The sequence below is a fragment of the Neovison vison genome, chromosome 8 (assembly GCF_020171115.1).
Source record: "Neovison vison isolate M4711 chromosome 8, ASM_NN_V1, whole genome shotgun sequence".
In the NCBI taxonomy this organism is placed as follows: Eukaryota; Metazoa; Chordata; class Mammalia; order Carnivora; family Mustelidae; genus Neogale; species Neogale vison.
Window position 1 is genome coordinate 22,754,897 of NC_058098.1, and position 27,475 is coordinate 22,782,371.

General features: G+C 41.9%; 1 protein-coding gene across 2 annotated transcripts in view; it reads right to left on the reverse strand.

The window, feature by feature from the left end:
- Positions 1–27,475, reverse strand: part of PHF20 (PHD finger protein 20) — a 149,850-nt gene that overhangs the window by 23,869 nt on the left and 98,506 nt on the right. For both annotated transcript variants that reach the window (XM_044263120.1, XM_044263121.1), the window contains 4 exons: positions 16,217–16,495; positions 5,797–5,895; positions 3,979–4,143; positions 2,822–3,000 (listed from right to left, as the gene is read on the reverse strand). In XM_044263120.1, coding sequence (XP_044119055.1) covers positions 2,822–3,000; positions 3,979–4,143; positions 5,797–5,895; positions 16,217–16,495 — 722 coding nt within the window. The remainder of the gene's footprint in view (positions 1–2,821; positions 3,001–3,978; positions 4,144–5,796; positions 5,896–16,216; positions 16,496–27,475) is intronic.

The window sequence follows — 27,475 nt, forward strand, 5'->3', positions numbered from 1 at the left end:
CTTCTAGGAAACAAACTCTAAATATATGCTAGGGTAGGGGCACCGCGGTGGCTCAGACGTTAAGCATCTGCCTTCAGCTCAGGTCCTGATCCTAGGGTCCTGGGATCGAGCCCTGCATCAGGCTCCCTGCTTATTAGCAGGAAGCCTGCTTCTCCCTCTCCCACTCCCCCTGCTTGTGTTCCCTCTCTCACTGTGTCTCTCTGACAAACAGATAAATAAAAATCTTTTAAAAAATAAAATAAATGTATTTTAGGGTAGTGCAAATTACCAATGTAAGTAAAAAAATTATTTAAAAAATAATCACTGAACCTTCCTAGATGACAAATACATTTAAAACTAGATGATGGGGGCGCCTGGGTGGCTCAGTGGGTTAAGCCTCTGCCTTCGGCTCAGGTCATGATCCCAGGGTCCTGGGATGGAGCCCCACATCAGGCTCTCTGCTCAACAGGGAGGCTGCTTCCCCCTCTCTCTCCACCTGCCTCTCTGCCTGCTTGTGATCTCTCTCTATCTCTGTCAAATAAATAAATAAAATCTTTAAAAATAGAATAAAATAAAACTAGATCATGAATATATTTACAAAGTTTAAATTACATTTGTTCCAGAGCTCCCTCCAAATATATGTCTTTTACTAAAGTTACTGAGTGGAAAAGGTACATTGCTCATAATGACAGGGAAAGTAAAAAATTGTCCCTCTATACCACAAAGCCAGCTCTAGACAGCAAGGGGACAGCAAAGAAAAGTCTTCTACAGCAAAACATAAGGTGTTTTGAAGTGAGCTCATCATCACAATAACACAGGAAGCCAAAAGCATTGAGCTGAGCTGAGCTAGGGGAAGGTCATGCAGAGCCTGGGAAGCTGGAGATGAAAGCAGTTCCTGACTCTGTCCTATAACAGCTGGTATGGCCTCAGCAGCTCCAAACTTAAGTTTCCTCATATACCATATAATGCACACCAAGCTCTACCTCCCTGAACACCCCATCATCCTTGCTACTTATAGAAAAGTCAGTGGGAAAACATAGTAGATCAGAACTAGGTCTCTTCTACTGATGAGCGGGAAGAGCCCTGCCAGGAAGGGCCTTTATTACTCACCCACTAAAGATTTCTATGGACAAATGAAGATGAAATCAGGCTTCCAAGACCCAGAACTGACTACATGCCCAGAGAGACAGGATAGAAATTAATCATCTTCAACATCCTTTCAAAAACCAAATTAAAAAAAAAAATTCTACTTAGTTTCCATGTTATATAAGAGTTTTCAAATTGTAGTCCACTGAGCTTCAGAGGTTCTGCAAAGGAGTATCTTTTTAAAGATTTTTTTTTTTTTTTTTTTTTTTATTTGAGAGAGAGAGACAGTGAGAGAGAGCATGAGCGAGGAGAAGGTCAGAGAGCGAAGCAGACTCCCCATGGAGCTGGGAGCCCGATGTGGGACTCGATCCCAGGACTCCAGGATCACGCCCTGAGCCGAAGGCAGTCGTCCAACCAACTGAGCCACCCAGGCGTCCCAGGAGTATCTTTTTAAAAACAAGACTATTTTTAAAAATTAAAATAAAAAATGCACATTCCAATGTTTCCCAAACTTAAACTTAAGACAACACAACCCACCAGTATACATAACTCTGTACTGCTAGGCTAGCTCAGTATTGTGCTACACTTGGAACAAAGCTTTCCCTCCCATCTCATTAATCAGTGACTAAGCAGCATGCTGCTTAGGAAAAGTCACTCATACAAACGGCCATGTCTCACAAAAAGGAAAACTATTCAATCAATGAAATGCTTCAAGATGGCAACTGTCACACACAAACCTGATTGCATGGGAAATGCATCATGGGAAAAAGCATACCATTCACATTTCTGGACTCAAAAGTGAAGATGACGTATTATGAACTTTCAAAACTAATGCTTTTAAACTTGTTATACATTTTGTGGCTCTACGAAAGAATCCATTTGGAAATTGCGTTCTGATATTTAAAAGGACTGAAAACCACTGACCTAAGGCTTACTAAAGGTCATAAATATCAGGTATTATTTGAGACCATTTATGTACTCTGAATTCCCAGAGGTTACCATGAAGGCTACTGAAAAACAAAGAAATTTTCAAAGAATCCTGACCAATATAACCATGACTTACTTGAACAACTCAGGTTCCCTGGACAGTCCAGGCAGCTGCCAAGACATGCGAGGTATTAATGACAGCCTTTGGAGTCAGCAGGCCAGCAGCCACCTCACTGAAAACTATCATTAAAAGCAAGAAAAGGGCCAGAGGCAAGCAGGTGCTGGCCAGTGATGCTCTCCCCAAGCAGGAAGGGAGGCCTACCCCACAGGCATATCCCAGAGATCGAAACGACAGATACAAGTGTCAGGAAAATAAAGAACAAGAAACAAACAAGTTATGAAACTGGTCTCCATTTCTTAAGGCCATATAGAAATTTTACATCAGAGAGAAAGTAAGGGACCATAGGAAGACTCAACTACCACTCCAGAGATTCGGACCCCTGCTGTTCAACTCCTCACTGTGTGACCACAGGCAAGGCCCTTCCCATTTGTGGGTCCCAGCTGCCCCAAGCAGAGTGTAAGACTTTTAGACTCAGTGATGTTTCAAGTCCTCTCTCATTCTAATAATGGGCTATTTACACCAGCCTGAGATTCAGAGGAAGCTGAACTATAAAGTAATAAGCTCAGCGTGCTGCTGGTAATAGTGCCTACCTGGCTGGGGCTTCTAACATGACTCTATGTCTGCTGTCCTCAAACTCCAGTCCCTGCAAATTCCTTCCAAGGACCAGTTTAGGTTTCCCTATGCCTGTCTCCTGGAAGCTCTACTTACTTGAATCATGAAGTCATTTTCCTCCTGAACCTCACAGATGCAGCGGACCACTTCAAAATCATAGCGGTCATCCCCATCAAGTTCTTCATCTGGATTGGTGGTCACATCAACATCTTGACCATACTCCTCATCGCTCCAAAGAAAGCTCTCAGAAGAGGACTCACTCAAATTATCCTCCTCTGAGAAGAAGGGAAAAACAACAGTCACTATTTTAAATTATAATTACAAAATTTTAAAAAACCTAGAATGTCAAGAGTGGAAGTGACCTTACAGCCCCACTCCTCTATGAACTTTCGCAGAGCTGGGAAACAGGACTCCAGTCTGTTCCCTGGGCCTGTCATCTAGCAACAGCCCAAATAACGCATGCTGCCTGGTGATGAACTGAATTCCATTCCTCATTTTACTGAGAGTGAAGCCCAAAGTAAGTGGCACCTCAAGGTCACAGATCTCATTGGCAGAGAGGCTACAACGCCCCATGAACTATACATATCATCATCCTAATGACTCAAAGATGTTTCTCAACCTCATCCTTCCAGCCAGGACCTGGCTTACTGTCAAATCTACATCCAGAGCCACCTTTAAACTCTATCAACAGTAGGAAAGGAAGAAGGGTCAGATTCCAGGAATAATCAGAACTAGAATCACTAGATGTTGGTGCCTGCTTAGTTATAATTACAGCTAGCATTTACTGATCATTTCCTTTGTACCAGACACTGCTGTAAGTACTTTCCATATAATTGCTAACTCTTTCCAAATTCACAATCAACCTCTAAATTGCTGGAAAAGAAGCAGCTTCAATGTTGACTCAGATATCCCCAAGCAATCAGGTTAGATGCAGAGTCCATAAATAAGAAATGGAGCAATGAAAAAGGCAGGCATGCGAGAGGATGGGGTATAATGGATTTGGGGGATTAAAGACATACTGGTCTGGATGAACCTAAGAGGCATTCAACTAAAACCAAAGTTGAAGAGAAGAAAAGTTCAGGAAAGGCACAGCTAATTGCCTTTGGTTTATCTGATGCACTTCTTTATTTTGAAAATATAACAGACTTATACTTGCAGAAGGCCTGGGGAGTAAGTTACAGTGTCAACATAAATCCAGCCTTCTCCAACTATTCTGCTATACAAATGATCAAGTCAGCAGACAGTCTCCTTACCGGATACTTTCACTTTCCCTTTATGGTTTCCAGATTCTGAGCCATGGAGCTGTGGGCTCATATGGACCCCAGGCTTATTTGAGGACCCGCACCTGGTGACAGCAAATGCCTTAGGTGGAGAAGGTTCCTGAGAGGTATCACTGATCTCCTCATTGCAAGGGCATTCTGGAAGATAGGATCAAAAAGGAATTAGCATGCCCAAATATCATCAGGGCATTCCAGAATCAATCCCACCCAACCAAGAGCTCCACTATTCAAACAACTCCACAGGCAGAGGATCAATTCAACTACAAAGGGGTATGGAGGACAGATTTAGGGATTAATACTTCTAGCTACTTCCAAGAACTTCAAAACCAAAAGCTTCCTCCTCAACATCACCCTTCTCCCTTTTTTCTGATAAGACTGTTTTTCTAAGCCAAAAGATATATTAAGAACAAAAGATGGCAGGGCACCTGAGTGGCTTAGTCATTAAGCATCTGCCTTTGGCTTGGGTCATGATCCCAGGGTTCTGGGATCGAGCCCTGCATTGGGCTCCCTGCTTGGCGGGAGGCATACTTCTCCCTCTCCCACTCCCCCTGCTTGTGTTCCCTCTCTCACTGTGTCTCTGTCAAATAAATAAATTAAGTTTTAAAAAATCTTAAAAAAAAAAAAAGAATAAAACATGGCAACCCTCTGGCTCCCAAGGTTGAACACTGATTTTCTTAACATCTTTGTAGGAGTTAGACACACACTCTTTGAGAAGTAAATCCTTTATTGAAAGGCTTCAGAGATAATGTGTTTAAGAGTTGTGTGTAGGGCCTGTGGGTGAAGCAGTTAGTTAAGTATTCAACTTTTGCTTTCGGCTCAGGTTGTGATCTTAGGATCATGAGACTGAGCCTCACATTGGGCTCTACACCTAACGCAGAGTCTGCTTAAGAATCTCTGTCTCTGGGGCGCCTGGGTGGTTCAGTGGGTTAAAGCCTCTGTCCTCGTCTCAGGTCATGATCCCAGGGTCCTGGTATCAAGCCCCGCATCAGGCTCTCTGCTCGGCAGGAAGCCTGCTTCCCTCCTCTCTCTCTCTCTGCCTGCCTCTCTTGCCTACTTGTGATCTCTGTCAAATAAATAAATAAAATCTTAAAAAAAAAATCTCTGTCCCTCTCCCTCTGCCCCTTCCCTCCAAAGATCACTCTCTCTCAAATAAATAAATCTTAAAAAAAAATAAAATAAATGTTGGGTGTAGAAGGGGTGCCTGACTGGCCCAGTTTGGTGGAGCATGCAACTCTTGATCTTGTGGTCATAAGAACCCTACACTGGGTGTAGAGATTACCTAAAAGTAAAATCATTTAAAAAAAAAAAAAAAAAAAAAAAAAAAGAGCTGCGTGTGCAAACAAATACAGTCATTCATCTGTATATCTTCTCTTACTATAATGCTTTCACATTACCCTATGACAAGGGTACCATCATACTGGCCAATGCAGCAAGAAAGAAGGCCTTACTAGATGACAGTGTGGCCCAGAAATGCTCAGGATGAATACTCCTCCCCTGCCAAGATCCATGCTAGGTTGATCCCACAAACTCCCTTAAAGGCTTGCTGGGGGGCGAGGGGTGGGAGGTTGGGGGAACCAGGTGGTGGGTATTAGGGATGGCACATATTGCATGGAGCACTGGGTGTGGTGCAAAAAACAATGAATACTATTATGCTGTAAAGAAATTTAAAACAACAACAAAGGCTTGCTGGCCCCTCCTCTCCTCAGTGCAATCTCAGGGCCAGGAGAGAAAGTAACCCCTCCCCAATCTCAGGTAAGAAACCCAAGTGAAACACCCCAGGGGAAAAATTACCAGGTTTGGTTTTCTTTTTCTTTTTCTTTTTTTTCTTTGGCTTCACTCTCACAAACTCTTTGAATTTCTTCTCTTTATTCTTTTCCTTGTCTTTTGCAGCTGGAATTAAAAATAAGTGTAAGTCCTGGCTTTCTAACATCTTGTTTCCAAGAGGTTTATTCTCAAATAAGAATGTCCAATTTGAAGAACTTAAGTGGGCAAAGGGACAGAGTTCTAGATCTGGCTCTGCCTACGAGGTGACCTTCTATCCCCCTCAAGGCGCTGAAACCCCTTCTCCATCTTCTAGCCTTTAGACCAATGGTGAGCAAATTCTGGCCCACTGCCTGTTATTTTAAGTTTTATTGAAACACATGATATGCGTTTGTTATATATTGATGATGGCTGCTTTCATGCTTCAACAGCAGAGTTGAAGAGTGAAGATGGAGACTTTGTGAACCTCAATGCTGAAAATATTTGTCTGGCCATCTACAGATTAAGTTTGCCAACCCTACTTAGATCACGACTCCTCACTGACTACATACTACAATAACCAGGTGAGATTTTTAAAAAGTGAGTGCCCAGGTCCCACTCACAAAATGCTGATTTATGTAGCTTACAGTGTGACATGCATATCAAAAAAAAGTTTTAATAACTGAAGTACAATTCACATAACATAAAACTACCCATTAAAAAATGAATACTACATACCTTCCAAATACCACAACTTCATTCTCTGCTACTCTTCACTGCAAACTCAAGTCACTGACACTCCCTATCCAAACTTCTCACTTCAGTTTTTCTTAATTCCATTCTAAAAAGCTTCCCACCTACCACTTTTAAGATTGTTTTCAGTTTTCAAAGTTAACAGTAGCTTCCCCATTGCAAAAATCCTGTTGTTTTGATAAGCAAAATATAGATTTCAAATACTTGATCAAGCCTAACTCTGCAGAGGTCAAGAAGGGTTTAAGCACACATAGATCCTAGGACCTAACCACTCTACTCCTAGATATTTACTCAAGAGAAGGGATACTGTGTCCACACAGAGACATGCACATTAACACCCACTGAAGCTGTAGTTTTAATCACACAAAGCAAAAAATGCCCAAATGTCCATCAGCAAGTGAATGAATTATTTGTGGTGCATTCACACAAGGGAATACTTTTCAGTGATAAAAGTATTAAGTATTAATATGTGTAGCAACCTAAGTGAATCTCAAGTATGCTAAGTGAAAGGAGCCAGATAAACCCTAGTACATACTGAATGACTCCATCTGTATAAAATTCTAGAAGATAAAAAGTAATCTACTAAAAAAAAAACCAAAAAAACCACAGTGCCTAATGAGAGGAAGGAAGGAGTGAAAAGGAGGAATTAAAAAAGGGCATGGGGAAGGTCTGGAAGGCAACAGATGTGTTTACTATCTTGATTGTGTTGCTCTTCAAATTATACAATTTATTTTTTTTTATTTTATTTATTTTTTTTTAAAGATTTTATTTATTTATTTGACAGAGAGAAATCACAAGTAGATGGAGAGGCAGGCAGAGAGAGACAGAGGGAAGCAGGCTCCCTGCTGAGCAGAGAGCCCGATGTGGGACTCGATCCCAGGACCCTGAGACCATGACCTGAGCCGAAGGCAGCGGCTTAACCCACTGAGCCACCCAGGCGCCCCAAATTATACAATTTAAATATGGGCAGTTCACTGCACAGTTAAACTTCAATAAAGCTGTAAAAAGAAAAGAAAAAGTCCAGTGGTATGTAGGGCATTCACCATATTGTACAACCTGCTCTACCCAGCTCCAAAACATTCCCATCACTCCTAAGGAAAATTCTTTATCACTAAATGGCTTCTCCCAGGTCCTCAGTCCTTAGTGACCACCATTCTGCATCATGGCTACAGATTATCTATTCTGGACATTTCATATAAATGAAATCACACAGTACGTGACCTTCTGTGTCTGGCTTCTTTCACTTAGCATGCTTCCAAGGGCATCAAAAACACTCTTCAAGTGATTCTGATGTGGATTCAAGATGATCACAAAGCAGTTATGAGGTAAGGTAACAATCAGATTCATCTGATTTTAATTAAGCACTTGTGTGCAAAGAAACCACAAACATCTCACTTAATCCTAACAACAACCTGTGTATATCATTTTCATTTTATAGATGGGGAAACTAAAGCTCAGTGAGGTGAAGGCACCTGCCTGACATCACGCAGATATTTGAAAACAGGTGCTCTTCAGCACCATGTCAGCACCACAGCCCAGGCCTCTCTCTCTAATGGGCATCCAGGACCCATCAGAGAGGATAGTGGCCTGCCTTCCGTAGCTGTCAAGCTTGGGCTCTACAGACAGAAGTTAATCAACTGGCTAAAGAATACAGGATTTAAGGGTCTCTAAGTTCCCTCCCAGTTAAAGTACTCCACAACTGAGAAAGTTCAACAAACAAGAACTCTAGAAAATACCTTGGTCTAATTTACAAAAATACTCAATTTAAGATTAAGAAACCAAGGTCCAAAGGAGTAAGCTGACCTGGCCAAGGTCATACAGTTAATTAGCAAAACACAGTCGAATGCCTCCTGAATTTCATAAAAGCTATCAACAATATTTATTTTCCTCTGACCCTGGGAACAGTCTTCCTCAGATACAAAAACAGAACTCATGAGGCACCTGGGTGGCTCAGCGGGTTAAGTGGCCAACTCTTGATTTTGTGGTCATGGAATCAAGCCCCGCACTGGGCGCCACTCTCAGCTCCTAGCCAGCTTGAGGATTTTCTCTCCCTCCCACGCTGCCCCTCCCTCCACTCTCTCGCTCGTTACACACAGAGAAAGGAAGAAATAAAACTGTCTTTGTTTGCAGAGACAGGACTGTCTATGTAGAAAATCCCAAAGAACTGACCAAAAACAAACAAACAAAAAAAAAACAAAACAAAAAACCTCCTGCTGGAACTAAGAGTGATTACAGCAAGGTTGCAAAGGAACAAGGTTATTATACAAAAGTCCACTGTGTTCCTATATATTAGCAATGAACGACTGGAATTTGAGAACAGTAAATAGGAAGAAGGCCTGCATGTCTCCAGTGGAACTCAAATGAGAATTTGGGTGAGGGAGAGAAGACGATGTGGCTAGAAGCGATCATGGGATCATGTGGGGCCTTGTAAGGAAGTTGGTCTTTATTACGAGCGATTAGGAGGCCACTGGAAGCATATGAGTAAAGGACTAAAAGAAGGTGATATATTGCCTCACATATCACTTGCTCCTTGCTCAGCAGGGAGCCTGCTTCTCCCTCTGCCTGCCATTCCCTCTGCTTGTGCTCTCACTCACTCTCTGACAAATAAATAAAATCTTAAAAAAAAAAAACTCTCTAAAAAGAAAAGTCGATACATTGCCACACACAAACATAAAGAAACTGTTGCCCAACCCAGTTTTTTTATTTGTAAAATCAGGTTTTAATGACCTCCAAATTAAAGTGACTATATCCATTAGTTCACTAAAAGGCCAAGAGCATTAACCCAATCAGCACAAGTGGCTGCAGAAGAGATCACCTTGGTCCTGGATCCTTGAGAGGTCAAGATGTAGGGTATAAACTGCCAAGTACCTGGGCATACCCAGTTATCATCTAAGTATAGGAGGGTTTTGGGGGGTCATTTTTCATTTTACATTTTATAAAACTGTATCACATCCTTTAAGAAACCCAAAAGGCAGTAAGAGAAGAATGGGGCAGTTCATTCCATACAAGGGATTCCTGAAGTCCCCACATTATTCAAAGTCACATAACTCAAGACTAACATTTCCATAAAATGAAGACATAATGAACACTTTCATTGGCTTTTAAAATCACATGGTTAATGAATTTTCTGTTTCTTAGGATTTGCATTAATTCAAATTTTGCACGTAAGACTTTAAAATCATACAATTTCAAACTGGTAATCTTGCATAAAATGCAGCTACAGCTTAACATTGTCACCACGCAACAGAGGAGGAAGTGAAATTCAGAGAAGCTGCAAGATCACACAGACTGCCGAACACGAAAGGAGAACTCAGACCTCTGAGAGGACGTGGGCCCTGAGCACAGTCCCTGAAATAGGAACCAGGGCATGGATCTGCTCTGCAGTACACCACCACCACCACCTGGCTTCCTGGCTCTGCAGGTTTCTTTTCTCACCTTGCACCTGCTGGGTGTAGGAGACACCTATCTCGAGAATCTCTTATACTCCTCCTTCACTGAGCAGCGTGTAATTGATCAGGAGTGACTCCACACTCAGTTGAATCAGTAAGAGTAATCCCATGGCCCTGTTTGCAATCTTAGGTTTAGATAATCTGAGCCTGGCCAACTGGTTCCTAGGACAGGGACGGGAATGGCCTGATATGACCCACAAGTGGGATTCTGGTCCAACATGTATAAAAAGGATGTTTTTGCTCTCTTATTAGATTTGAATAAAGCAGTATGGAGTTTTTTTTTTTTTAAGATTTTATTTATTTATTTGACAGACATCACAAGTAGGTGGAGACATCACAGGCAGAAAGAGAGAGAGGAGGAGGAAGCAGGCTCCCTGCAGAGCAGAGAGCCTGATGCGGGGCTTGATCCCAGGACCCTGGGATCATGACCTGAGCCAAAGGCAGAGGCTTTAACCCACTGAGCCACCCAGGCACCCAGCAGTATGGAGTCTTAAATGATACTGGTTACCACCCTATGACCACAAGGTATCCAGCCTGAAAACAGCACTAAGAAGTGAGATGGTTAGACAGTCCTGGAGCCGTCCTTCCCCTGTACTGCCCCACTATGTGAACCAACAGACCCCTTGACTATAGAGTCAATTCAAATAGGATTTCCTGTTACTTGTAACTAAAAGCATCCCAAGTCTTGCTGCTGGTCTGAAATAGGGTCACCTTAAGCTTTAAAGAGTTCCCTCCAAAGGCTTCAATTAGAGGAGTAAACAATGAAGATAAAAAGAAGAGCTATTCTAGGAAGCTGTTCTATAGAGGTCTATGGTCTCTGAATGCACAAGGAAGAAAGAAAATCTTCAGAGTCTCACACTGGCTTCCAGCTGAAAACTGTGAAGTCACATGTGGTCTGAGGTGGCAGAGCTCACAGGGACAAATGTCCAGCAGTGACTAAGCTAATGCAGGTGATTCCCTGAGGTACAGGGGTAGACAAGCGGACAACAGGCAGAACTCATTCGGATTACCCATGGACACAGGAAGTCTCCTGCAGGAAAGCACTCCTACTCTCCACTCTAGGACCCAGGGGCGGGCATCCTTCCCTGGAATCCTAAAAGACCAGACTCACAGCCTAGAGTGAGGGTGTAGACTCTGCAACTAGACTCAAATCGTGGCTCCACCACCTGCTAGATGTACAGATACTGGTTCAAGTTAACCCAACTCATCTGTGTCTTGAGTTTCTAATTTACCAATTGGGCACAACAGTACCCATCTCACAGGCTCTGTTTTTAGAATTAAACAAGACAAATACAAAGAAAGACTTGGAACAGTGCCTAGCACATGGCGAGTTCTCAAATGTTAGCTGTTGCTATCTTGCTTGCAATACCCTCTCCATACAGAGTGAGACTGGTCTGCTGTCAGTTTTCTCCTTGAACGGCCTGACCCACACAGTATGAGACTGACTGCAGAGCTTCTTCTAGATTGCCCAAGCCCGGCTGCGCAAAGAGCAATTTCCTGCCAAGGCTCTGGATCAGAAAGCAGCCGGTCACCTAAGGAGGGTGAGGCTTTTCTAGGATGGCCACTGTCATCTCCTCAGGCTGTAGGTGCCCATCAGAAGTCCTAGAGCCTTTCTCCCTCTGTACAGCCAGCTCCCTAGTTCTCCACCAGACAACCGTCACCTTATGAGAGCAGAAGGACATAAGACTACTGCTTCAGGGAGGGAAAGGCACAGAATAACATCACTATCGTCCATGGCAGAACTGCCACGCGGCTGGGACAAGGAGCAACCAGAGCATGCTCTGCCCTGCATGAAGGGACGGCAAGCAGCTCAAGGGCAGAGTGGAAGTGGGCATGCTCTTGGGAGAGATTCTCACTGCCTACCAGAGCAGGTGATACTCGTGGCTTAACACTACCATTTCACCATGCCTACCTTCCCAGCCTCATCTCCCAGCTGTCTCCCCCGCTGGCCCCCACCACGGATCCCACCCAAACACCAGCCCCACAGGGCCCTCCAACCACCCCCTCTTAAGCCCTGCATTTTTCTGCCTTAGTTCACATGGCAGAGACTGCTATGCATTCTCCAATACCCATTTCTCTACCTCTTTCATAAGAAAAGAGAACATTTTCCAGTTTCTCCTGAGCAAGGTGAGGCCAGGGACAATATGTTCTGGCCTATGGGCTATGAACAGAAGTGATCAGTGGCACTTCTGGGTTATACTCTTAAAAGAAAGAGATATGCCCTCCCCTTCCCTTCCCAGCAGCAGAAAGACAGGCAAGGTGGTAAGCAATCCTGAACCACGCAGAGGAAAAGCAACAACTAAGCACAATGCAACCATGAGCATTGGACACCATGCTCATGCTTGGACACCACAGATCCACAACAGAGCTACCCCCACAGAGCTAGAGTCAACATTTGTCATTTCCTGACTTGTTCATTTTAGCCATTCTGACTGGTGTGAGGCGGTATCTCATTGTGGTTTTGATTTGTATTTCCCTGATGCCGAGTGATGTTGAGCACTTTTTCATGTGTCTGTTGTCCACCTGCATGTCTTCTCTGCAGAAATGTCTGTTCATGTCTTCTGCCCGCTTCTTGACTGGATTATTTGTTCTTTGGGTGTTGAGTTTGATAAGTTCTTTATAGATTTTGGATACAAGCCCTTTATCTGATATGTCATTTGCGAATAACTTCTCCCACTCTGTCAGTTGTCTTTTGGTTTTTTTGACTGTTTCCTTTGCTGTGCAATTAAATTTAATTGTGTAAAATATATTTTCTATTTAGACATGTATGTGCTTGAACATGAACAGAAAATATCTGAAAAAAGTTTGCTAAACAAAAATAGTCACATCCGCAATGGAGGTGGAAATGCCAAGGGGAGGGAGACCTTTTCCCTTAGCATTCTGTGGTACTGATTTCACAGCAATCATATGTCACTTTTATACTTGGGGGTGGGGAGTACAAAAATTACAGATTCTAAACTTAGAGCCACTGAAATGGAATGTCTGGAAAGCAGGGCCCAAAAAAATCTGTATTTTAACAAGTTATCTAAGGGCACTTGGGTGGCTCAGCTGGGTAAGCATCTGCCTTCAGCTCAGGTCCTGATCCCAGACTTCATACTCACCGGGGAGTCTGCTTCTCCTTCTCCCTCTGCATCCCCCAACCCCACCGTTCATGTTCACTCTCTCTTTCAAATAAATAAATAAAATCTTTTTTTAAAAAAGGCATCTTGTGTGACTCCCAGGCAGAGGGATTAGCCACTGCTCCAGCTGAGACCTGTGCCAGGTGGTATATGGCGTAAGGGGAAAACCTCAGTGATGAGTCCCTCAAGTTCTAGGACATAAGCTTGTCCCCAGAATTAAATATGTATTCAATGGCAAAGAGATATAAACTCACCTAAAAGATACAAAATGGCCACGAAAGCCAGTAGGACTGGCCGGTAATAGACACTAACTTCCTTTAAGGATGCTTATTGATCCCTAAGAAATCAGTGCTTGGCCCTAAATGAAACAAGCATCACCCAGGCAAGAGAATGCTCCAGTCTGAGAACTGAGCCCGTCTTTTTTCCTTTGTGCCAGGAATATCCACAACCAAGATCTCAAGCAGAACAGGACTCAGGTCTCTTTTGTAATGCCCGGAAAAGAGTCTAACAAATACTAGGTATTCAGTAAATGGAGCTCAATGAACAAGTCAATCTGTTTCAGTCTGAGACATTTCTAACTCCAGTGTTCTAACCCAATGGTCAATAAGCAACTTTCTCTTCCCACACAGGTCTGAACTAGATATAGGAAAGGAGTTTTGATAGCTGTGGACTTCGTTTCAAATAAGTAACTGGCACTTGGCCTTGACCATCATCTACTGCACGTTGGTTCATACCAGCCGAGACAGCCATCCTGAGCAGGACTCTGATGAAGTCACTAAGGTGGTGAGTGCTTCCATGGCCTGAAGCCCGCATGACGAGACTCCTCCTGGGTGACTACTGGCCAGCTGTCCTTCCTCAGGCAGCTCCTGTTAGCTCAATGCTTAGGCTTGTCAAGTGCATGCTAGACTGCCTAAAGCTGAGGGTATTAGAGCTATACAGTCCAATACAAAGTCTACTGGCCATATGTAGCTCCTGAGCACCTGAAATGTGGCTAGTCTGAATTGAAATGTTCAGAGAGCATAAAATACAAAATAAAATCACTAGATTTTAAAGACTTAGTATAAGAATATAAAATAGCTCACTGTAAATTTTTATACTGTTTACATGCTGAAATAACAATATTTGGATATACTGAATTAATAAAATACATAATTTCATCTGTTTCTTTTTACATATTTTTTAAGATTTTATTTATTTATTTGAGAGAGAATGAGTGAGAGAGAGCATGAGAGAGGAGAAGGTCAGAGAGAGAAGCAGACTCCCCAAGGAGCTGGGAGCCTGATGCGGGACTCGATCCTGGAAGTCCAGGATCATGACCTGAGCCCAAGACAGTCGCTCAACCAACTGAGCCACCCAGGCACCCCTCTTTTTACATTTTAAAAACTGGCTATTAGGGTGCCTGGGTGGCTCAGGCTCAGGTAAGCATCTGCCTTCAGCCCAGGTCATGATATCAGGGGTCCTGGGATCAAGTCCCACATCAGGCTCTCTGCTCAGTGGGAGTCTGCTTCTTCCTCTCACTCTCCCTCTGTGCTCCCCCAGCCTTAAATGAATAAATAAAATCTTTATAAAAACTAAATAAAAATTAGAAAAATAAAAATAAATATGTAGCTGTTAGAAAAAGTTACATGTGGCTTGCATTGTATTTTGAATAAATAATACATCATATATGGCTAAGAAACTCCCACTATATCTTTGCAACATGGCTGAGGACTAATCTCTTACAGGATCAGAGATCACCTTAATTAACATGGCCTGCCCACTGTCCTAAAACCTGATTTCATACCTTCTTGGAAACACTGTCACATGTCCTAGGAGTAGCATATGTCATTTAATACCTACGTATTTTGGGGTGCCTCGGTGGCTCAGTTGGTTAAGCATCCAGCTCTTGATTTTGGCTCAGATCAAGGTCTAACAGGTTTTGGAACTGAGTCCTACATCGGGCTCCGCACTAAGCATGAAGCTTGTGTGAAAAGTTCTCTCCCTGTGCCCCTCCCCTCCGCAAAATAAATAAATCATTAAAAAAAAAAACCCTCTGTATTTTAATGGAGAAGTTATAAGCCAAAAATAAATAATGATGTTACAATTTCAGGTAAAAAGAACCTGAAGAGCTTGTAGAATTTACTGAAAAGTCATTAAAAATGCCTCTGCAGGTGCTTGGCTGGCTCAGTCAGTAGGCCATGCAACTCTAAATCTTGGCACCGTGAGTTCAAGCCCCACACTGGGTACAGAGATAACTTTAAAAAAAAAAAAAAAAAGTCTTCTAAAATTTCCCCAGAAATATGTAATTTTTCGATTTTAAGTTTTAAAAAAAAATTTCCAAAATAGTTTTTTGTGATAAGACATGAACATGAGATTTTGTGCTCATAACCCTTACTACCCCATTGTCATTTCTATGCAAAATAAACAGTGCTATTAGAAAATATCTTCAATGAATACAGTTTTTCTGAAAATAAATAAATTGGAAAAAAAAAAAAAGAAAATATCTTCAGTTATGATTACATGAAATTGAACTCAAATCTGGAGACAGCAAGAGAGTCCCGCAATGTTTCAGTTCTTTTGCCCTGCTGGCAGGGATGGAGTAGGCTTGGGGGATAGAATGACTGTACTCCTGCTGTTCTGAGCTCAAGTTCACTGGTGGCTTCTGAAGGAGCTCCATTTCCTTAACTGTTCCCACTCGTACTAGGATTATAGGGCCCTCCGGGGCGCCTGGGTGGCTCAGTGGATTAAGCCGCTGCCTTCGGCTCAGGTTGTGATCTCAGGGTCCTGGGATCGAGTCCCTCGTCAGGCTTTCTGCTCGGCGGGGAGCCTGCTTCCTCCTCTCTCTCTGCCTGCCTCTCTGCCTACTTGTGATCTCTCTCTGTCAAATGAATAAATAAAATCTTTAAAAAAAAAAAAAAAAAGCTAAGTGACTTCTCAAGGTAACTTGAGGAGCAGGAGGCCAAGGTAAGACTATCAGTTAGGTATTTCTATTTTCTCCAGGACCGCCACAGCCCCATGACGCAATGCCTAAGGATCACTTGTCATTTTCAGTCTTTGAAATTCAATTGGACACCAACCTAATGCCTTCTTTTGTGTCAGAAATGCAAGCAATGTGACCTGAGCAACAGAGAGTCCTCTATAATACAGATACAACACAGAAAAAGTACTTACTTGGGGAACTGGCAGAGACCCGCTTCCTGGTCAGGCTCTCCTGGTTGGCCTTGTCTGAAGCTGAAGAGCCCCTCGTTTGGACATGCCTCTTTCCTGGGCTCTCCTCTGGCTCTGGTGACTTCTCCATCCCATGGAAATACTTCATGTGATAATGCAACAGTTTGGCCTTGCGGAAAAATTTTAGACAATCCACAACCTTGCACCTGAATTTGTGATCTAGGTCGACAGCTGGTGCTTTACATGTCACAAAATCATCTGTTTTCTTAAAAGTATTTGTTACTGAAAAATAAAACAGAAACAAAAACAAAGATCCCTTGTGTTTAACCTAGTTATTACTACATGTGCATTAACACATAGCAATAGAAAGTGAAAGAGCAGAATGCATATGTAGCTGGAGACATCAGACAGCCATTATTATCTCCCCAGATTACTGTTTGGAGAGAATGGATACAACTTCAGGATAAATAATACAGACTCAACCATGATTCATCTTCTGAAAGAAAAGATCAACATGTTTTTTGTTTGTTTGTTTGTTTGTTTGTTAAGCAGCCATACAAGTTCTCAAGTTTATAGACTACGGGGAAAGAATGGGGGGAAATCCCTTAAAAACAAAAAAATCAAGGACCCATCCCAGCACTTACTACTGATGAGTTGGACCAGATTCAGACTTATTACCATCCTGGTACCTGCATGTGTCGACAGAACTAGGGAATATTGTGGTGGGATCTCTTTATGAAACCCTATGAAAAGGATCTCACAATGGTTTCTACACAAAGACAGTGTAACTGTTATGAAGGTTTTTGAGATTTTGCTATTGTGTACTTTGTTTGAACAAAGGGACTCAGAGATAGTAAGAGAAAAAATGACAACCAAATAAATGGATCCGAAGGCATAAGGAGTCAGAAGTCAATAATCAAATTTAAAGAGCCAGTAAAAGTTTGAAACCACCCCCCCAAACCAGAAGGCAATGGTCTATCATGTTATCAATGACAAAAAAATAAGAGCTGTCACAAGGAATGCATGTGCCTTGGAAAGAGTTTATTGAAGACTGCCTTAACAATGCCCTCACCTCAATGAGAACAATCACGTTAAACTCAAATTCTTCTACTCTACTTGAATAGGTCACCCAAGAATATTCTGAGTGGACCTTTCTTGAGTGAACCAAATTTTTCCTTAATGCAGTGATACAATTTCCATTAGAAGCAGAAAGCATACTGAACCACTGGTAAATATTAGGACTACATTTTCAAATACCATTCCATCATCAGAAAAAAAAAATTTAACTCAATCTAAATCATATTCTATATTTCAAAATCAGCACTAGGGTATGGTTACGAAGTTGTTATGCTGATGATCTGACAGATGCCATTATATGGGCAATTTATACAAGTGAAAAATTATACAGATACACACACATCCCAAAGCAGAATGCCTTAAAATCACTTTCTATCTCTAACAAGAGATAAAATGAAGAGGTACCAATCAATAAGATGCAGTTAAGAGAAGAAAAGTAACATGAAATAAAATGGAATTTACAGACAAATGGGTGTACTGGAAAAGCATGGCAGTGGAGAAATTCAAAACTCTAACCTCCAGTGCTCGCTTCGGCAGCACATATACAAAACTCAAACCTCCAATACATCCTAAAATTATTTCGTAAAAGAAATTACAAGCAATTTCTCTGGATTTCCTCCTCTTGGGCCTAGTAAGTTGAACCACGTGAATTTGCCATTTTTTGTACATTAAGAAGGTTAAACATTAGTTACATCACACAGTTCAACCTAATAATTCCTTTTTCCATTGTGACAGTCTCAAAAATCACTGCAGACAAGGGACACCTGGGCGGCTCTGTCGGTTAAGCATCTGACTCTTGGTTTCCGCTCAGGTCATGATCTCGGGGTCATGAGATTGAGCCCTATATCGGGTTCTACGCTCAGTGCAATCTGTTTGAGATTCTCTCTCTCCCTCTAACCTTCTTCTAGCTCAGGCTTCCTCTCCCCTCTCTAAAATAAAGAAATCAATCTTTAAAAAGCAGTATGGTATAATGGAATCAGCTCAACTTTAAATACATGGTGTTGGAAAGTACCAGCTTAGTCCAACAAAATCCTGAACTTTTTTTTTTTTTTTGCCTTTTTAAAATGTGAATTAAAGTACATTTCCATTTTCCCCAAACAGTTTTGTCAAACTACATACTGGAAGTTACATATTTATCCTAACAAACTCCATGAGATTATTTTAGTGCAAGAAGTTTTTAACTCTTGATTCTGTAATTCTATATATTCAGATCTTTATCTAAGTTGTTGATAAAGATCCAGTGGGACAGAGCTGAGGACAGTCTCGAGGCTCACACCAAGCAATGAATCTACACTCTCTCAGGTAGAACTGCCTGAGCCAATTCAATTTCATCTATGCAGATTCCCAATACACTTATGCATCTATCTCCTACTGATTCAGACAGAGATTTCAAGAAAGATGTGCTCAAACTATCTGCTGAAATAAAGATGCACTTGGTCTGACAGTGCTATAGATCCCCAAAATTAATATGTAAAAACCTAATCCCCAATATGTTGGTTTTTGGAGGTGGGGCCTTTGGGAGCTAATTAGGCCATGACAACAGAGCCCACATGAATGGGACTAGTAACCTTATAAAAGAGACCCCAGAGAGTTCCCTTTCCCCTTCTGCCACATGACGACATAGTGAGAAGACTGCTGCTTACTAACTAGGAAGCAGGCTCTTACTAGACAATGAATCTGCTGGTGCCTTGATCGTGGACTTCCCAGGCTCCTCAACTGTGAGATATAAACATTATTGTTTACAAGCCACCTGTATTCTGTTACAGCAGCTTGAATGGATGAAGACGATAGTCTAATCAATCCAGTTCTCAAAAGGAAGTAAGTTTAGTGTGGCAGCATAAAAACTCTTCATCCCCAGAAATAAAACCTTTGGTTCCTCACAGCCAAGCAGAAGGTAAGGACAGTTGGACCTCCAAAGAGGTAAACAAGCACAGCACTTAGGTGGGCCACCTGCCTCTAAGACATAGGAATAGTATCACAGCAGCTCAAGTAAACAGAGAAACTCCCCAGAAGAGAAGACACTGCCAGAAGTCACTATCACAAAGCCCCTGACCAAATCAAGAGCTCTTTTCAAAATAGCAACATCAATGAAACAAAATGAGTCACTGGTTTTACCCAAAGGAATAACTATTTAAAGAAGAATGATTTGAGAATTATGAATATTTGACCACAGAAGTTTGAAAGTCAGATTCCCTCATAAACTGAACTCAGTGAGTATAAACTGTTGATATACAAACCATTCCAATTCAGCCTGTCAATAATCTGCCTTGCACTTTCAGGAAAAACAACATAAGCACCAGGTTGAGAAAAGCAGCCAATAGGGTATAAATCAGTTATGGAATATAACCTTTGTCAAAATCGGTTGTATTACACAATTAACTATAATTTTGGATCCACCAAACTGTCAATAAAAATGTTATATAGTAATAAAATAATGTTTAGGCTAACTTTTTAACGATGATAAACTATTTGGGACATATTAAATTAGAATGAAACAACAGCAAAAACTATAAACATGCCAAGACTTAAGTAATTGCTTCCTTCTTCAAGAAGACCTTGCAAAAACCTGGTACTAGTTTTAACCCAACTAATTTTAGGAGAAATAAAAAAGTGGTATTTTCCAGACTTCATAATTTTATCTTAGATTTTGTATAAAGATGGCCAAGGCAAGCCTTCTGTACACACAATGAAAGCTGCCAGTACAGCCAGTGTAGGTCACATGATTGCTTTGGTTTGGCATACCTCTCTCACTTGCAAACCAAGCCTTGCTCATCCTTCAAATGCTATCTATTTGCATAATGCTTTTGCCTTAGCCTCTCAGCAGAAAAGACTCTACCCTGCCAGGGCCCCTGGTGGCTTAGTCGGTTTAAGCATCTGCCTTTGGCTCAGGTCATGATCCCAGGGTCCTAGGATCGAGACCCACATCAGGCTCCCAGCTCAGTGGGGATCTGCTTCTCCCTCTGCCTTTCCCTCCCCCCACTCATGGACACTCTCTAATAAATAAATAAAACCTAAAAAAAAAAAAAAAAAGAAAGAAAGAAAAAAGAATCTACCTGTCTTCTTTGAATTCCCATTAAGGACTTCATGTAAAATAAATCTTACAGTATCTATCTCTTTCTATGTCTTACAGTTCGTTCTGCTCATTATAATGAAATGCTGAACTGGGGGACATGTTCCATTCTTTACTTCTATGATACTTACCTTGGTGTATTGCAACATTAAACAAGAAAGCTGGCCTCTCCAAGACCATATCCTCACCAAATGGGAGGAAAAGTACTTATTTCACAAGACTCTAACAGGTTTCCTTGAGGTAACAGAAGAGAAAACCCATTATTAACTACAGCAAGTTACTTGAGTATTAGTTGTCATCATGATTGTCACTGACCACATGGTTGTTTGTTTAAAAAATCAAAGTTGTGCAAAATCCCAGCCATGGGTCCCTCTATCAGTGATACAACCTGAAAAATTTTAACATCTAATTGTCCACTTTAATAATCAAACACTCAAGTTTGGTAATAAAAGCACAATAAGGACAATAAAAAATGATGTAACCAGCAAAATATTTTACATTTTCAAAGAATTTAAAAATAGAATATGGGGGCGCCTGGGTGGCTCAGTCAGTTGACCATCTGCCTTCAGCTTAGATAATGATCTGGGGGTTCTGGGACCCAGCCTGGCCTCGAGCTCCCTGCTCAGGGGAAAGCCTGATTTTCCCTCTTCCTCTGCCACTCCCCTTGCTTGTGTTCTCTCACTTGCTCCCTCTCAAATAAAGAAAATCTTTGAAAAAAATAAAAATAGAATATGCACAGCATAATTATGCCAAAGAAAACCCACAAGAGAAATATTATGATTTTAAAAATTGTGTAGTGTGGCGCCTGGGTGGCTCGGTGGGTTGAGCCTCTGCCTTCCACTCAGGTCATGGTCTCAGGGTCCTGGGATTAAGCCCTGCGTCAGGCTCTCTGCTCAGCAGGGAGCCTGCTTCCGCCTCTCTCTCTGCCTGCCTCTCTGCCTATTTGTGATCTCTCTCTCTCTGTCAAATAAATAAATAAAAACTTTTTAAAAAAATTATTAGAATATATACAATACAGTAGTAAAAATAATGGCAATCCTTTGGTTATGAGACTTCAAGTAAAAAGAAAAACAACTGTTTTCTACACTTCCATGCTTTCTAAAAAGGTATAACAGTCATATTATCTTTACAACAGAAAGAATACAGTGCTTTTATGTTTCTATATTCTACTACTCGATATAACAGTGTTCCTGTGGCGAGAAAAACATGGTGCTGGAGTGCCTGGGTGGCTTAGTCATTAAGCGTCTGCCTTCAGCTCAGGTCATGATCCTGAGGTCCTGGGATCAAACCCTGCATCAGACTCCCTGCCTGGTGGAGCCTGCTTCTCCCTCTCCCACTCACCTTGTTTGTGCTCCCCCTCTCACTCTCTGTCAAAAAATAAATAAAATCTTAAAAAAAAAAAAAGATATGGTGCTAAAAGCATGGTCAAAAACTAGGAGAGCTGCTGGCTGCCCAAAGGGCCCACTGGGCCACACACAGTCTGTACAGTGGCCAGATCTCACACAGGTGAATACTTCCCAGTGGGAGTCTATCTGGATCAAATGTCACTGATGGCACCAGCCAGCTAAGTGACATCATCCATCTGTTGTCAACAAGGGAGTAGTTACTAGAACACAGAAGGCAGAAAATATGAAAATTAAATCCTCAAGGGAGCCTGGTTCAAAAGCTAAGATTAATCAAATTACCTTTTGGGTAGAAAGTAAATTACTGGAACCAAGTTACTCCTGCAAGTTGTTACTGGTGTTCTCACATAAATGCTCTGTGCTCAGGGCGCCTGGGTGGCTCAGTGGGTTAAGCCTCTGCCTTTGGCTCAAGTCATGATCCCAGGGTCCTGGGACCGAGGCCCACATCAGGCTCTCTGCTCAGCAGGGAGCCTGCATCCTCCTCTCTCTCTGCCTGGCTCTCTGTCTACTTATGATCTCTCTCTCTGTGTGTCAAATAAATAAATTGTTCTGTGCTTTTCCTCAGGTTTAAGAGATTTTTGTTTGGAGGAATCAAGGCAAAGCACAGAAATCTCTCCGGGGCTCTGAGGCTCAAAATCTCAAGAGTCACCCTTTGCTTTTGCCTCTCCCAAAATTACTACTGTACGTTGACATATACAGAGAAAAATGGTCCACAGAATTTGAATTTGCTTTTAAGAATAATAACTCTAGGGATACCTGAGTGGCTCAGCTGGTTAAGCAGCTGCCTTCAGCTCAGGTCATAATCCCAGGATCCCTGGGATCAAGTCCCAAGCAGAGAGCCTGCTTCTCCCTGGCTGCCTCTCCCCTTGCTTATGTGCTCACTTGCTCTCTATCTCTCTCTGACAAATAAATAAATAAAAATCTTTAAATTAAAAAAAAACAGAATAGTAACTCTAAGAATGTCTTCTTTACTTTTGGGAGGAGAAATGGGGGAAAATAAATTATAAAATATCTCCTAATAATCCCTACCTCCTGGTATTCACATCTATGTGTAAACCCCTCCCCCCTGAGAATAGGCAGGACTTATAACTTGCCTCTACTGGAATGAACAAAGGCGACAGTATGTTACCTTTCTTGAAAAAAACTTTTGTGATTATATTATTTAACATCTACCTTACTAGCACATCTTCTCCTCTAAAGGCTTGATGAAACATGCTGCTACACTGGGGGCTACTCTATGAAAAAGCCCATAGGACAAGAATCTGAGAGTACCAGCAAGAACCATGGCCCTGAACCTGACAGCATGAAAGGAACTGAATGCTGCCAACAACCATGTGGGTCAGAAAGCAAATCTTTCCCCAGCAGAGTTTTCAGGTGAGAATACAGCCCTCCTTGACTGAAGTCTTGCCAGACCCAGGTAAGTTCAGCCTGGATTCCTCGTGCACAGAAACTATCAGAAAACAAATGTGCTGTTCTAAGCCACTATGTTTGTGTAATATTGTTACATAGCAGTAGATAATAGCAAGATCAGAACCCTCTCGTTTTCTATATACTTGGGTATTGTTGTTATACTTTCCCTTTTATGATAAACATACATTAACTTTATACTAAAAGAAGTTTTTAAACTATGTTTTCTGAAACATGGCTTAGAAATAATGCCCTATTTAATCCTTTTTTAAATACCCATGACCAGAACCTCAAACCTCACAGAGGATTATGACTGTGATATTTAGTCTCACTGACCATATCCCAGTATTCCAAGCCCTTCTCAATCTAAGTGCCCCCTTGCTTTCCAAACTCATCTCCCATTACTCCACAATGAGGCCTCAGCAGCTCCCTGACTACGGGCCCTCCAAACTGCTTCATGCTCTCATAGCTCACACCTCTGCTCAGGCTTTGCCCTCTCCTGCCATTCTTCCATGGCTTGGCCAGATGTTCACTTCTATCCAAACTCAGCCCACTTCACGTGCAGGAGGTTGCCCAGATGGCTGTGGCTCTCAGGGACCACATGCCTGTCAACTCCTGGCACAAATGATCTCCTGATGCACCTCATCGTTGGGACTTCAGATGAGCTCCTGGATCCTGTTATTTGCCACTTCTCCAGCCAGAAGATAAGGACTATTTCCCATTGTCTGAGGTATGGGCCCTCAGCACCACCCCCTAATACAGCTGGTATTCTTGTCAGCAATGACACCATGTGATCCCAGTAGTTTAACACTTTTCTGACATGCACTTCCAATACTATAATGGGTACAACATTTTTCAGGTCTGTGAATAAATAACTTTATCAGCTCTGAAGCAACAAAAGGCAATCAAAAACAAACATGAATGGATTTAAATGTTCACAGCAAGTCTGGTCAAATACATCAAATTAAAAAAAAATGTCCTTAGGTAGAGGAACAGTTAAATAAATTATGGCAAGTCTACATTATGTAATTCTAATCAGCTATTTAAAAGAATAAAGTAACTCTGTACCTACAGATATGGATAATCTCAAGACAGACTAAGTGAAAACAGGAAGTTGCCTAGTCCATACCATAGTATATGACCCCATGTATGGTTACAGGTAGGGAAAAAAAGATAATATAAAAATACATAGAAAAGGGGATGCCTCGCTGGCTCAGTCAGAGAAGCAACTCCTGATCTTAGGATCATGAGTTCAAGCCCCACATTGGGTGCAGAGATTATTTTTTAAAAAGTAAATAATTTTTTTTTCTTAGATGCATAGAAAAGAAACCAGAAAGACAAAAATCAAGATGTTGATAGTGGAGAAGGGCTTGGTTTAGAAATGCAGGCAGTAAGAGGAACTTCCATATTTTCTATGTATACCCAAGGAGCAATAGGCATACCTAGCACCCATATCTTGGTTTCTAATTACAATTCTTTTCTTATAAGAAATCGGGACTGCCTGAGGAAACCCAAGGTTCTGAATCCCTTGCTGAAAGGATGAGTAAGTACAAGATGAGCTGAAACATCTTGTTTATGTTTTTGTTTTTTATTTTATTTATTTATATGACAGAGCGAGACATAGCAAGAGAGGGAATACAAGCAGGGGGAGCTGTAGACAGAGAGGGAAAAGCAAGCCTCCCACTGAGCAGGGAGCCCGATGTGGGGCTCAAACCCAGGACCCTGGGATCATGACCTGAACAGAAGGCAGACACTTAATGACTGAGCCACCCAGGCACCCCTTGAAACACCTTGTTAAACCAGAAAATAAAGAAGTGCTCACATTTAAGAAAAAAAAAGAAGAGGCAGGGTAGGGTGGGGCTGGCTGGTTAAATTGGTCCAACATGTAATTTTTTATCTCAGGGTTGTGAGTTTGAATCCCACATTGGGTATAGGGATCACTTAAAAATAAAATCTTGGGGTGCCTGGGTGGCTCAGTGGGTTAAAGCCTCTGCCTTCGGCTCAGGTCATGATTCCAGAGTTCTGGGATCGAGCACTGCATCGGGCTCTCTGCTCCTCGGAGAGCCTGCTTCCTCCTCTCTCTCTGCCTGCCTCCCTGCCTACTTGTGATCTCTGTCTGTCAAATAAATAAATAAAATCTTAAAAAAAAAAAAAAGGAAAAGAATAAATAAATAAATAAAAATAAAAAATAAAATCTTTAGGGGTGCCTGGGTGGCTCAGTTGGTTAAGCATCTGCCTTCAGCTTGCTTGGGTCATGATCCCAGGGTCTTGGATCAAGTCCTGTGTCGGACTCCCTACTTATTGGGGAGTTTGCTTCTACCTCTCCCTCTGCCCATCCCCAGCTCCCTCTCTTAAATGAATATACAATATCTTTTTTGAAAATTAAATAAATAAATCTCTTTAAGTAAGTAAATAAAATCTTTAAAATATATATATATAAGGAAGCGCTCAAAGAATGAAGAAGATACAGGAACCAGTCTGAAAGGTTCTCACTGGCTAAATCTGGGACAACGTGGGTATTTAAATAAATAACCATACACACATCAGGCGCCCCTGTGGCTCATTTGGTTAAGCATTCAACTCTTGACTTTGGCTCAGGTCATGATTTCAGGGTCATGAGATAAGAGACCCACACTGGGCTCTGTGCTCAGCAGGGTGTTTACTTGATATTCTCTTTCACTCTGCCCCTCTGCTTGCTCATGCTCTCTCTCTCCCTCTCTCAAATAATCTTTTAAAAAGAAAAAAATGACAAACACAGATTATAACTCATAGAACAAAGCAAGAATCCATGAATCCATGCAGATACACACATAAAAAAAGAAAGACGGGAAACCTCTTCCTTATAATAGAATATAAACTAATAAAATATAAAAGAAATTATTAAAGTTAGAAATCACTATTTGGGGGGCGCCTGGGTGGCTCAGTGGGTTAAGCCGCTGCCTTCGGCTCAGGTCATGATCTCGGGGTCCTGGGATCGAGCCCCACATCGGGCTCTCTGCTCAGTGGGGAGCCTGCTTCCCTCTCTCTCTCTCTCTGCCTGCCTCTCTGCCTACTTGTGATCTCTACCTGTCAAATAAATAAAATCTTTAAAAAAAAAAAAAAAGAAATCACTATTTGGGGGCGCCTGCGTGGCTCAGTGGGTTGGGCCTCTGCCTTCAGCTCAGGTCATGATCTCCGTGTCCTGGGATCGAGCCCCGCATTGGGCTCTCTGCTCAGCGAGGAGCCTGCTTCCTCCCTCACTCTCTGCCTGCCTCTCTGCCTACTTGTGATCTCTGTCAAATAAATAAATAAAATATTTCAAAAAAAAAGAAAAGAAAAATAGAGAAGAAAAAAAAAGATCTTAAAAAAAAAAAAGTGATGGGGCGGCACTTGGGTGGCTCAGGCAGTTAAGCATCCATCTCAACCTTAGCTCAGGTCTTGATCTCAGGGTTTTGAGTTCAAAGCTTTGCCCAGCATGGAGCCTGCTTTTAAAAAAAAAATCATTAAAAAATAATAATAATAAAGCAAACATGGCAAACTGCAAGCTAGTGGGGGAATCTGGCGGAAGATATATAGGAATTCTTTGTACTACTTTTCTAACTTTTTGTGACACTGAAATTATTTCAGTCTTAAAACTTATTAAAAAACAATATGCAGGGGCGCCTGGGTGGCTCAGTGGGTTAAAGCCTCTGTCTTAGGCTCAGGTCATGATCCCGGGGTTCGGGGATCAGGCCCCGCATTGGGCTCTCTGCTCTGCGGGGAGCCTGTTTCCTCCTCTCTCTCTGCCTGCTTCTCTGCCTACCTGTGATCTCTGTCTGTCAAATAAATAAATAAAATCTTAAAAAAATATATATATATATATATATATGCATGCATGCATGCATGCAGAGGGGTCCCTGGCTGGCTTAGAAACCAGACCATGCGATTCTTGATCTTGGAAGTTGTGAGTTTAAGTCCTGCATTGGAGTAGAGCTTACTTATTTAAAAAAAAATTTTTTTTTAATATGTGCAGAAAAAAAAAATATGCAAAACAACTTCGAGGCCACAGAACAGCTAAGTGGGAGGAAAACAACCCTGCCAAGGCTTTCCTTGCAAACCTCTGCACTCAGTCCTCACAAAAATCATTAAGCATTTATTCCACAAGATGGCAGAGCTGCTCCAAACGCCAGAGCTATGGCTAACACCTCTCTTTTGCTCAGGACTAGATGGCACCGACTTCCCAGGCTCCTCCTCCTCCCGCAGTCAAGAGCTTTCTTCACACAAATTTCCTGGATTGGGACTCCATCCCAGGTTAGAAATGCCAAGACTGGTACCAGCTCAGGACAG